Here is a 13,816-nt window from a genome sequence, read left to right as displayed (position 1 = left end):
AATACACACATTGTGGGGTAAACAATACACACACACACACACACACACACACACACACACACACACACACACACACACACACACACACACACACACACACACACACACACACACAGACAAAACATATGGACATCAAAGGACATGTATGAAAATGAAGGAAAGAAAAACACACAGAATGTGCGTTGACTGAAAAAGAAGAGAGCTAACCATCATTTAGGAGTCAGAAGGAGCAGTTGGTTAGTTTGTGAGTAATTCAGGTTAAGCATGTGGTTGGGATTAATGTCTTACCTCGGATAGGAGTACCCACTGGAAAGAGAGTAACAAGTGAAAAACACAACAGGTATTATTAGAGAGTGGGTGAGTAGTTCTTGTAAACTGCCTGTGGATTTTGATATTGTTAAAATGGTTAGAAATCAAATAATAATAAAAAATAGCTAAGATTTAAATACCTTGCATGGCTGGGGAGGGAGCTTTTTCTCTTTTTTATGGCTTTTTTATTTGTCTTTTTTCTCTCAGCTCTTCCTTTATCTCAGACTTTCCCAAAACCACACATTAAAAAACAAAACAAAACATGAGGCAGTTTGAGGCCTACATTGAGGCCTTTCAGGGCTTCTACACTTGTTCACTGGCTACCCTGAGTTGTGAATTGAGGTCCACATATTAACCAGTTAATATAAAATTTAGGTTTTTACTAAACTCCAATATAATTTATATTTATGGCATTTGGTATTATATATATCAGCAAATATGTACATTACAATTGATACTGGCACTGTTCATGAACATTTTAGTTATTTGCCTCTGACCATTTGGTAAAAGGTTATTTTCATTTGTGTTTATCTACATTAAATATGACTTATGTCTCTGAATATGCCATATTTCTCATTCCTTGTGTCTTGGTATGATGAGTTTCAGAACACAACAAGGTCAGAGGTGATAACTCTCCTGGGCTTAGACTGCTTGCCTCTCAATGATGAAATGGAGCTGGTGTGGGTTTTCTGAATTTATACTTCCACTGATGAAAAATCTCATCTGAAGAGCATGCAAACTAACAGCTAATAAGTAAAACACAAAGATTTAAAATATTTTGTGAAGGATTTGTTTTAGATTTGTCCTTGTTTAATTTCCTTTCTGTTCCTTTGGGCTGTAAATTTGGTACTAAGAATGACCAAACTATAATATATCTTATGAACAGCTTAACAAACTCCAGGGGTTCAAAAACTTTTGATTGACACTACAAGCTAAGAGGAAGTTGTGTGTGGTGGTGGAAGAGGCTGAGGAGGAGGATGAATTGAATCTGGAACAACACTTTCACAGTCCATACCTAAGAGACCTCTCTTGTTGGTCCTGATCTTTGTTCTACTCAAGCTTTCTGCACACCTGAACCAGAGAAATAAGGGCAGCAGAATTTGCACTACTTGGCTCAGGTGTACTCAAAACTAGATTCAGAAAATGTGGATTTTGGATGAACCAGATGTCCCTACACTTTCTTTTTTTAGTTTCTTTCTCCTAATCACTGACAGTACAGTAGTCTATCATTAAAAAAATCCCTATCTAAAAAAAAGAAGAAGATAAAAACCATGATACTGTACCAGTAAAAAAAAAAATTGCAGTTATTTGAACACCAATTAAAACATATAGCTGACCTTTAGTCTCATGTCTGTGGGATATAGTACAGTATATTTGTCTTAAAAATTATATTAAAAGAATGAATTTCCCACTATAACCCCATTCATTAATATGAAATCTCTTTTAGAGCAAAGCACTACCTGATTTACCTTAGTGACTGTCTCTAGGTTACAATAGCAACCGTCAACATGTGTGACATCACAGATATGTGACATTTTACTTGCACATTAAAACAGTTCACCTCATGTTAGTTAGCATTATACGCACAACATTTTAAGCACAACAAAGAGGTGATAAAAAGAAAAACAGCTTGTAAAGATATCGTAAAATCAAGTTTGCTCACACTCTGCCTTGATGACCCAGAGACATGTCACACAGAAAAATCAGGACATGCTAGCTGTATAAGATAAAGCTCCTTTACACCTCAGCCACAAAGAAGTCATTACTGTACCACAAAATATGTTTTGCCTGCTTCTCAGATAACTCCATTAACAATCCATTGCGTTTCAAAGAATTGCACATTCAGACCTAAAGTAAGTTATAATACTGGAATTCCCTCAGACGTAAGTTAACATCTGAGTGTTGATATATCTCAGCCATGTGTAGGTCAGAAAATAACAGAAAGAGCTGATTGTAAAAAAAAATAAATAAATGCATAGACCTGCAAGTGAAAAGTAGTGTGTTCTTTTGCAGTGGTCTGATAAAATGTCTTTCATGCAGTATTTAAACCTCGCTTGCTTTTCAGGAGCAGTGAACAAGAACACAGCGCCCTGTTTTTCTTTCTGAAGTGGAAGGTCTATAGCTCAACATATGATAAGGTTATAGCACTAATATTGAAAAGCAGGCAAAACATTTACACTTGAAACTTTCATTGATTGGCTTAAAGGAATCAGGAAGATTGTTAAGATTGAGGTTAGACATCTGTTAGACTTGAAGGTTTTCAGTGGCTGCAGTGTTAAGCATTGTTTAGGTTAGAGTCAGAGTTAAGGTTAAGGGTGAGGAGAACTAGATCATGTTAGGTGAGATTAGGTTGAGGTTAGACTAAGGTTAGGGCTGTAAGTTTAGTTACAGTAGTTAAGTTGAGTGAAAAATGAGAGAGTAAATGCAAAACAATGAAGGATAAGGGATAAATGATGCATCAAAGAAGTCTAAACTATTTGTATAACAGAAAAAACATCTTTGGGTTTAGTTTATTTGCCAAGAAAAAGAAAAATTATGTATTTACAGTAAGTTAAAGGATGTCTTTCTCCATTAGTGTTATGTGCATTACCCAGGGGCATTGGCACTTTTTATGCTCAAAGCAAAATAAATTCATATTTCAAATAAGCAAGCATACGTCATGCTAAGTTTCCTTAGGAATCTCAGAGACCCACATCCTGTACCCTCTGGAATTTTAGAGGGCAATGAGCTGTCATTTCCATTGCATCTTTGCTCAGAAAACCCACAGGACAGGGTGGAGAAAACAACAATCTGACTGTAGCATCTGTCCATCTGCATGGCTGGGACTCAGATGGGGCTCGAGGCCATGTATGCGCCCAAGCAAGGCCACAGTGACCTTACCAGCTCCTCCGCTGAGACAAATCTGTAGTCCTCTGTTCTGTGCATGCTCATTCTGACTGTGGCCCAATACAGTTGTCCAGTGGACAGTGCTGACATGTAGACCTATAACCTACTTGGTTGTGAGCAAGCAAAAGATAGTATGGATCTGAAATAAGAACAGGAGAAGCTTTGTTGAAAGATAAATCGCATGAGCCCTCCTTTTGTAGTGCCTGTTAATCCCCAACACCTGACAAAGCAAGTGAGAATTGAGCTTTGGAACCATGGGAACGGCATAGGGGGAATATCGGGTCTTCAAGCTCCAGCCGTGTAAATAACACGACAGTAGCCTGTGTACACACACTGAATAAAGACATTACTTATGGCATTAACCCTGAGCCCAGTATGTTAGTCCTTATTTATGAACCATTTATGATGGCACATAGACACTACCCTTAGAATATTTATGAGCTGGTATGTCCATGCATTGAAACTTCTTGGGTACCTGCTAGGATAATCCTAACAGACAGCCAACCCTGAAAACAGATTTTCTCATGATCAGTGATTTTCTAAATGATCAGTGAAAAAGGCCAGCAGAATAGCATATTCTCTCATGAGCTGCTGGGTTTTATGGGAGGGAGCTGATGACTGTTCAAAAGAACAAGCACCATAGATTACTGTGGAAGGCCTTAGGGAGACCTGGACAGACTTGCCTCTAAGATAGAAAAAATCTATAAAAACCATACACACAACCATCCTTAAAAAAGACTATAGGAAAAATATCTTTCTCTTGCCCCAGCCTGTTTTGGAGCAGAGATTAAAAGAAGCAGAGTCCAAGCTGAGGAGATTGGTGGGAAATCATATCTGGAGGGTGGGAGGGCCGTTGCAGGCCTTTTTCCTCATCATCTTAAATCCCTCAGGCTGTGAGAGAAGGCACCCGATCAACAGACTGCATCTTGGTAGAGTTGGTGGGCCATAAAAAGTAAACAGCAAGGGCTAACTAACCCCTAGTTGCACTCTGGAAGTTGTGATCTGCTTTGATTTCCTTAGGACAAAAACAATCGAGTAAAGAAAAAAGTTTCACTTGAAAGCCAAGCGGATGATATGGAGCCAGCCCAGGCCTAAGATTTAGACTTAAGCTCCAAGGCGTTATTCTGCCAGGGCATGGAGACTTAAGATAATACTTGGCTTTAGCAAGAGGAAAATATCCAACCAGTGAACAGGGCCAGGAGAACAGGGCCTTGAGCTGCAGAGCTTCAGCAGATGAATGTGTGCAGGTTAAAAATTGTTTAAGCTGACGTGTGCACTTGGTCTTCAGAGACCACATGTATACATATTTTCTCTCACAGTTTTTGGTGTCCCATCTACAGGAAAGCAGCATTTTTGAAAAAGGTTTCAACGTCCAATGGTTGGGGTTTAAACCCCAGCACTGCCAGGCTGCCACTGTTAGGCCCTTGAGTGCAGCCCTTAAAACCATCTCTGCTTCCGGGGCACCGTATCATGATTGATCCTGTGCTCTTACCCAGTTTCCTAACAAGCTGAGCTATGCAAAAAAAAATAAAAAAAATCACTATGCCATAATGTATATGTTCATCTTTTGCTCTGTCATTTTGTTTTATAATGTGATTGCAATATAATTTTCCCTTTCATTATAACATTACATTATTCATTATTATTACTGCAAACTGAGATTTTGGATCAAAATGAATACTTTTGTATTTTAGCAGTAGTTCCACCTAATCATAGGTCCACATACAGTATATAAATCTTCACGTTTATCAATTTTTGTTCTGGAACTTCTGACCAACTGCAACCTTCATCAGAATAAAAGTGTTTACTTAAGTTTAAATGAAAAATAAATGAATGAACTTTTAATCAAGTTAGTTATTATTGAAACTTTTGGCAGAAAAGTGATCGGATATATACTTTTAATATTCTGTTTGTGTGAGTAAAAACACCCATATACGTGTATACAGGTCAGGTCTTTTATCAATATTTAAAAGAAAAAAAAAGGAATAAAAGGATGAAAAATGTTATGTTGATATAAACCTGAGAACAGACACTTATGTTAGTGGGGTAAGAGATGAACAAGAAAGGTGGAGGACAGGGGACAGAGGAGGTAAAGGAACGGTCATGCACTTCAAAAAGCACTTAAAATGCCATCTGCTGCAGGGACAGTGGGCAGCTGGTGGACTCAAAAAGACACTTACCAAAAGCTTCTGAAAAATGACAAAGAATAGAAAAGAAAAAGTAAAAATAGAATAGAAGATTTAGGGTTGGTATTACAAAGCCTGAATCCAAAAGGTTTGGGTAGGGAAAGGCCTTTCTTGCTCTTTGTGGACAATATTCAAATTTCTGTTTCTTAATATTCACATTGTAAAAACCTGAAATGTCTGATACTTTTTAAATCTATCAAAAATGTCATGTTTTAGCATACTGTATTTGATACATATTGCATATAAGCAAATGAATCTAAAGTTAAAACAACCGTTCTTATTAAAGTAATAATTGCAGCAAGAAAGCAATTCTGGTTTTGAGCCATTTTCAAAATATATGGCTTTTAAAATGGTTGTTTTAACAATTTAATGACCGCTGATGACAGCTATTAGGAAATATAACTATATAGTTCTATATAGAAATATAGTTCAGCAGTTTTTTAAGTAGATTATACAAAAGTCATTAAGATTTCCAAATTCAGTATCAGCCTTTCACTTTAAATACAAATGGCTTGAATAGCTTAGGTTATGCTGTTGGAAACCAAGTGAGAAAAAAGTGAAGATATCAGATCATAATCTCAGACAACAAACAACACAGAACATTTAAACAAAGACTTTTTAAAACACAGCAATACAGCAGACCTGTAAACAAACCCACACACAGGTGAGGACAGGACACACATGGGTGGGGGGTTCACAGAGCTGTCAGGGGAAGCTGTGCTAATACCTCTGGCAAAAGTATTTTTCAAAGCAGCTTAATTGCAAGTAAATAAAAAATCCCAACTTTACTATTGACCCATTTTTTTAAATTAAATAAAATGATGGAATCTATATTAAACGTAGCGTCAAAACAGACACAAAAAAGCTGATGACCTAATGGCCGACACATCTGCCTACATTCTGGCCTGAATGAAAGAAGTAAAAAGGGGTTTGCACACTAGTGTTTTGCCAAGAGGTGATTATTCATGTAGGTGATACTTCCAGTAAGGACACACTGTAGATAACTGAATCGTAAATTACCCACCATTCACATACTACTAAAGGTCTTGCACATGCTAATGTAAGGGTCAAACTGATTTCTACTTCAAATAATACATGTATTTATCTATGTACAAACTTGTACACACTTAAATACATGCATTTTACAATATTAAACAGACATTGTTCAGTACCTTGTTGAAAGCTAAACTTCACTTTAGATTTGTTTAGTATTTTTATTACAGAGATGATGTTCAGGTCACATTGACCCAAGCAGCAAAAATACTAAAGAATTAAAGAATTTAGTTTGCCTATTTCCATAAGTGTTGTTTAAGATGCTATTTTAAAATAGTGCAATAAAGATAAGCATATTTTAACACATTTTACAATTGTATTGCTCTAAAACCAGGTCAATGGGACATGCATTGCTAAACAATGCACACAGCATTGGAGTTAAGAAGAACTTTTTAAAACTTTAATAACATCTCACGCGGTTAGGTTGGTGAACAGACACTGTGCTTTAAGCTATGTAAGGAATGAGTCATGTGTAATGATTAGGTGCTTTTCACTTCTCTTCAAAACAACAACTTTAATATGATGAAAAACAACTTCTTACTACTAAATATATACTCAGACAGTTCCTGAATCACTCAACACAGCTGAATAATCCTGAAACTGAAATTACTTGGATTCTACCATGAAATCTGCACTAACTTGCAAACTCTTTTTCAGTTCATTAACAGCCTCTGGGTATCAGCTTTGCAAAGGTTGCAAAGAGAGTTAATTTGAATCCTGCAACAAATGTCTCGGTGCAAATGTACGTATGTTTGAGAAACCCCACCAGAAAGTGGAACGTGACTGTCTTACCTGATCTGAGTTGTTTGATCCGCCCATTGCTCGTACTGGGATCAATCGGCAGGAAGTCTTTGAACCAGGTGATCTCAGGGTCAGGGTTACCGCTTGCTGCGCAGAGCATGTTGGCTGTGCGGGTGCGTTCTACAACCTTCAGCTGGGGGCCCATGTCAATGTTGGGGAAGCCTGGAGGAAGTAGGTCCTCTGTGGGAACGAAGAGAAAGAATGAGAAACTCCAAAATAATATATATGATACTGTGTATATATAATAGTATTACTTATATGCTACCCCTACATATTCTCCTTAATTTCCATCCACCAGCAAAAACTCCCTTCTATCATACAACAGCTACAAACAGGGATGGTGAAGACAAACAAATGCTTTCAGTCATGTGCAGTCAGACAGTGTAACACAGTCAGAGGAAATTGCAATCACACCCATGATTGGCAAGTCTTGCTATAATTGACAGGTATCCCTCCCCCAACAGAGCATGGCCACTTTTGTTTTCTTGACTCCAGTGTCTTCAGTGCCAATATAATGGGGCACAGGGGGATAATCTTGAAAAGGCCTCAGTAGGATCATCTTGAACTCTGGTGTTCCTCCATACCATCTCACACTGCATCACTACAATACCACCTAGATGGTATTGTAGTCTACTGTATAGTCTACAGATGGCATCTAAGCCAGAACTGCTTCTTAAAAGTGGAGTACCAAACTAGATCTATGGACAGACAAAGGCTGCATATCAACAAGAGCTCACCGAGCAAATTGGAAGTGGTGCTCAATCTATAGATGTATTTACATGAACAAGATAAGATTACACCTCCCTAAGTACTACAGACCAGCAATAATCCAACAGTGATCTTAGATTAATAATCAAAAAGCTTCACTCAGCTCCTTAATGCAATAAATTGAGAAAAACAAATAGGAGACTGTAGAAAATCCTCTCATTTTTGTGACCCAACTGCCCCTGGGCAAAGACAAAAGTCATGGCCTGATGGAAGCATGCAATATGCCATTCAGAGTCCTTGTGGATGCCTTGAAGGCACAGGGTGGCTCAGACGGCATTCAGAGGCCACAGTGTGTTACCCCACATAGCATGGCAGCCAGGGCAAAACATATGTCTGAGTAGTGTAGTAAGACACTGGTCATTAGTGATAAAGCTGTTAAAGAGACCGAGCCATAGTCTCTTCACTAAAAATTGTCTTAGAAACCACCTACCAGGGCACATTTTTTCTGTAAGATAAATATTTCATCATAGGCAGTTTTGAATGACAGCAGTTCTCCTATCCTATATCTCTTCTTCATCATAGATGCTCCTGTCACTCTCATTATTTCCCAGTCTATTTGTAAATCAGTCTACTGAATATTTGCTTTCACTCCAGTTTACTCAGAAACTAAAACTGTTATAAAGATACTCAGCAGCATGTGTTTTGGTGGCAAAGGAATGAGCTAAAGTCGTGGTTTGAGGGCAGATTAATGGTGGAGTGACACTGCAGTGGAGGATTGCTCCTGGACACATGAATTAAGCCTTAAACACACTGAGAATAATTGGATCTATGCTTAATTAAACAGCACCAGACAAGAAAAAGGTAAGTTGAGGAGCCTAGAGTGTTGTTGGATGAACAGTAAGGCTTGATATCTGTCACTATCACTACATTTTATGTCATGTTATCTATAAACATAAAGCTGAATTTTAACTTAACAGTTCAGTTAGTTCAGAGAAGAACAGTAGGTTTAGTTTGGGTGGCCAGTAGTTTGTTTGACCAATGCAATGTCAGGAAAACTGATACTGATTTAAAGTAATAGCACTGATATAGCATGAAAAAAGAAGATCTACAGCAATCAGATTTCACCAAAAATTTCACCATAAATCGCAGTGTATTAAGAAATTAGAATATGATGGATATATTCAAATTATATTGGCAAAGGTTTGTATGCCTTCCCCAAACTGTTGCCACAAAGTTGGAAGCACACATCTATATAGGATATCTTCAGATTCACCTTGCTTGAGGCCCCAGCATTCTTACACACCTGGTAGCTTCTACCACCTGACCTTGTCATTCACATCTTGCTTTTATTAGTCCAAAGCACCAATGTGTCACTCAACTGATTTCATTCCACATAGGAGCCTTAATTTTTGGGTATTCAAATGGCCAACAATTAGCCTAAAATACCCCTTTTGTGATGTACCGAGTACAAATGAGCCCCCCGGCTGTCTAAAAGCTGTTCTCTCAGCGATCAGATAGTGCCACTGCTGGCTGATGTCTGCATGCTTTTGTTTTTTCCTTTTTTTTTGTGCTATTTTAGAGTACTTATGGGTCATGTCATACCCTAAAATTCCAAATGAAATGCAATTAGTAGTGGGAAAGTTCACAGGGGGTTGATATCTGGGTAGCTCAGGCGGTCAGCTCTGGTCTGGCATAAAAGCTGTTAAGCTGCGGTGATAATGGTGTTGTTATGATGAGCACTCCGTGAGCATGGAGGCTGAGTGCACTGGCCACTTTGTCCAACAGCTGGTTGTGTGTTCATGCAATCCAGCAGAGTGCTGCCCCCTGCGGCATTAGCTGCTGCCCCCAGTGTAAATCGAGGGTGATGTCATTATGAGTAATTGTTTTAATAGTTGTCTTTGACTTGCATTATGCAAAGAAACAGGTGCAAAGCCTTTAATTCAATTGCGTTAGGAGCTCTGATCTGCTGGATCTGTGTTCCCTCTGCACTGTGATTATAGAAAAAATAGTGGTTCTTGCTGCAGGCCACTGTTTTTGCTCAGGCCTACGATCTCGGCCCATTGCAGATTCACCAGCAAACAAGCCGGCATGCAAACACAAAAAAATGTTTTTTTTTTAAAAGGATTTTTGCTTGGTTTCATTATTTTAGATTTTTTGTGGTTATTCCTGAATGACCTATATGAGCAATTACTAGGAAGCTAGTAGCAAGAATCACTGATTAAAGATTGCTCCCTCAGAGCAGATGATTATTGAATATTATTGAATCATTTCTTTTTTGAAAACAGAATAGGATTCCAGACTATTCATCATGACTTAAAAATGAATCAAACTTTACTTGAAAAAAGTATTTTTTGAAAGAGTAAATTTATTTCCAAGAAAATTCATTCAAAATGAAAAACCATCTGTGACCCTCTTAAACAATACTCTGAAAAAATACTCAGACTAAACCTATATTTTTTGCATGCCTTATTGTAGTTTTTACATTTCAATAAATAAATGCATTAACTTATATTAATATTGATGAAATAACCACAATAAAACCACTGACATAAAAGATTCTCTGAGAAGCAGCTGAGGCAGCATCATATTTTACAAGCATATCCTGTGCTCTTATTGTCCATCCTGTTACTTTCACGTTCTGAAATGATTTGATTTAATCAGGGCTGTAAACGGGTTAACTGACTAGCATTCACCATAGTCAGGGATAGCCATTAAAAAGCACTGTGCATTATTAGTATAGTGGTGTTTGTGGAAAGGCTAGAGGCAAGGAGATAGAAAGAGAGAGTGAGTCAGAAAATATAAATATAATACAAAGCAAGATGTCATATAGAATAGATGAAACAGATTTCTGCAGGTACAGATTTATGAAAGAGGGTTACATTTTAGCTGTGTTTTACAGCATACTTCATTTAAAACAATTTATGAATTTAACAGTCAGTGTATAGGATGCATGTCTGGAAGTATGTTTAAAAGATAAATAATAAAGAGAATGTCTATCTGTGATGCTGTGTTCATGAAAAGGAGTTGGTTTAGACAGAGATCAAGCATCGCGTTAGTTCAGGCAGGCCACGCAGTAAGCTGCATCAGCTGCTAATTAGCCGTCCACAGGCGCACCAATCCGGCACGACTTCCGTTAATTTCCTTCCTTTAAATCCTCGCCTGCGAGCGCTCCTATGCAACGCCGCTGCTGCGATCCAACACCCTCCTCCTTCCCTGACTCCTCCAGGCAGAACCTCTCGCCGGCAAAAAAAAAAAAAAAAAAGGCAATTTCGGTTCTGATTCTGAGCAAAAAGGGGGGTCTATTCATTCCCCAGCTGCTGCCTCCCACCCCGTCCATGCGTGCGCACGGACAGGCGCGCGGGAAAATTCTCCCAGAACAGAACCATCCCGCCAACACTAACTGTATGCTCTAGTCCTTCATTTACGAAGTGGTCCTGACTGAATTAAAGGTTCTGTCATTTTAAGTCAGCATGCAAAAGTTCACAGAGGACAGGGACATGGCACCAGGAAAACTAATCACCTGAACATGAGTAAGCATACAACTAAAATGTCTTCTTTTTTAAATAAACTTTCAAAACGTAGTCTCCAAAGTATTTGCCCAAATTTGTGTGAAAGAGAGCTCTGAGTGCAGACGTTGACCAAAGGCTCTGGAATGCAGAACATAAGACATTAGTGGGAGCAACCCTGAGGGGTTGAAGATTCTCTCTATGAACATTTTCAGTCATCCATATCATTACTACACAGGGACTTATGATTGAAGCCACAGCCACATACGATTAACCGTTGCCTTCATGAAAAACAATCCTGTCTGAGTGTCTGGTGCTACCAAAAATGGCTGTTGCTGATCTGCAGGATGCAGACTTTCTACCTCTGGAATACAAATCAGCAGGCTGCATGTGGATGTGCTGGTGACACTAAACAGATGCCCCTATATCTGCCAGCACACCCCTATTGGGCTTTGATAAAGCAACAATCACTCGAGGAGCCCGGGATCTTTCAGGCACTGTACAATTAAGCTATGACATGTGGCGATGTTTGCACATGCCTCGTCTCACTCATGACCAAGCCCAGCTGTTTCTGCCACACAGCTGTCATAGAAAATTGACAGTGGGAGGGAAGGCGGGGCAATGCACAACCGCTGGGGTAGTGAATATTAGTCGGGTGGTAAGTGGTAGCTCAGAGTTTAAGATTTTGGGCTACTGTTTGGAAGGTTGTAAGTTTAAACACAACACAGCCAGGCAATGATTGAGTCCTTTCATCTAAGACCTTTAAATTTTAAAGGCTCTGCTTTGTTGTATTCTGTGTCGTCAAGCTGAGTGTACACTACATGACTTTCAATTTCAAAATCACTGAACCTATCAATACTAAATGACTTTTTTTTTGATGTAGACGTATAGCAGAGGAACTATACTAGTGATCACAGACTATATGGGTTTTCACCTGAAGGAAACAAGAGTGCTTAAATTGTTCAAGAGAGGAAGAAAATAGAAAAAAAAAACTAGAAGTATATTACACAGAAACAGAGCTATTTTTATACTGTGTGTTACTGGGAATCAAGTCATGCTTGTTTTATCTTTGCTGCTCCTAACTAAGTATGTGGGTATGACATGACAACTAACTTCTTATAGAAGCAATATTTTTGCTTTCCTTTTGAGCACACTCTCCTACCTAAATAGCTGATAAATGCAAATATATACACCACCAGCACAAATGAATGTGGTGAACGTGCAGGTAGAAAGAATTGTCTAAAGCTGAGTAGAAGCCAGAAAGGGTTGGCTGGGATCTGTCATTCTCCAACAAGCTGGCTTGAGAAGGGTTGAGCAAACAAACTCTGAGGTGATAAAGAGTGAGGTGCAGAGATGTTCTGACAGGTTGTGTATTAAGTGGCTCCCACCATGGATAGTTTATCGGCAGTAACTGGAATGTGTACGCTTGTAGTAAAGTTCCTGGAAGCACTTGAAAAGAAGGCTGGATAGGAGATATTGTCATGAGCATGTCTGTGAAGCCAAGCTCAAGCTTCTGGAAAAATTGCTAAATCTTAGCAAATGCTAAAGCAAGCAGCGCACAATGTCAATAGCAGCATTTTTTTTTTTCAAGCTATTCCCATTTCCTGTGTTGTTTTATTTGGAACACAAGAACTGCAAAGTGCATACTGTACAAAAACATAACATTATATTTAAAAAGATTAAAACAATGGCATGCCTTATAAGATTTTTTTTATTAAGTCAAGATATTCTGGTAAAATTCTGGTAAAAAAAAAAAAAAAGAACAGTAAATGCCAGCAAATGGAGTCTTACTTTTCTTGTCATTGTTTTGCCAAATCACAACAAAAGGCTTGCATTATCTAAAAGACAAGACAGAGGATACGTGGGCAGGTGCAACTTCTCAAGAAAAACAATCCCATTGGCTCAGTTATTTAATAAAAAAATTTAAGATTTTTGCCTAAAAAAGTGGGGCCCACGAAGCTTTGGTATTAGAGAAAAAGACACTTGGATTCAAACAATTGCCCTGATGATAAAAAGTACAATAGGCTCCTTGCTCAGTAGAAATACATGAATGGAGAAACAACAGTGGAAAAGCACTGAAAGTGCTGTATCCAAACATGTGCATTTAAATCTGTGCTTTTAGCCAAAAGCAATTAACCCTATAATAATACGGTTGTTCCTACACACAGATTAAAAAAAGAATACATATGAAGCCTTTTCGCTGGTAAATGGGAAAACATTTGAATGGATATAATTGCTGATAATTGCTAAGAAGCCATTAGACAAGGGAGGGAATTGTGGCCTGGGCTCTCACCAGGAATCGATTAATTTATTTACATGTACATACCAAAGTGCATGTGGAATCGCAAGAACCTCCAGTAGCATGTG

General features: G+C 38.4%; 1 protein-coding gene across 33 annotated transcripts in view; it reads right to left on the bottom strand.

Annotated features, from left to right (window-relative positions):
* ptprsa (protein tyrosine phosphatase receptor type Sa) overlaps positions 1 to 13,816 on the bottom strand; it is a 208,282-nt gene that overhangs the window by 77,406 nt on the left and 117,060 nt on the right. For 22 of the 33 annotated variants that reach the window (XM_047805163.1, XM_047805173.1, XM_027159581.2 and 19 more), the window contains 3 exons: positions 7,227 to 7,415; positions 5,376 to 5,384; positions 289 to 306 (listed from right to left, as the gene is read on the bottom strand). In XM_047805163.1, coding sequence (XP_047661119.1) covers positions 289 to 306; positions 5,376 to 5,384; positions 7,227 to 7,415 — 216 coding nt within the window. The remainder of the gene's footprint in view (positions 1 to 288; positions 307 to 5,375; positions 5,385 to 7,226; positions 7,416 to 13,816) is intronic. The other 11 variants (XM_047805201.1, XM_047805206.1, XM_047805211.1 and 8 more) reach the window with 1 other exon arrangement.

Source organism: Tachysurus fulvidraco, chromosome 2 (assembly GCF_022655615.1).
Source record: "Tachysurus fulvidraco isolate hzauxx_2018 chromosome 2, HZAU_PFXX_2.0, whole genome shotgun sequence".
NCBI classification, from domain to species: domain Eukaryota; kingdom Metazoa; phylum Chordata; class Actinopteri; order Siluriformes; family Bagridae; genus Tachysurus; species Tachysurus fulvidraco.
The sequence above is the reverse complement of the archived record's forward strand: the minus strand, read 5'-3'. Positions and strand labels throughout refer to the sequence as shown.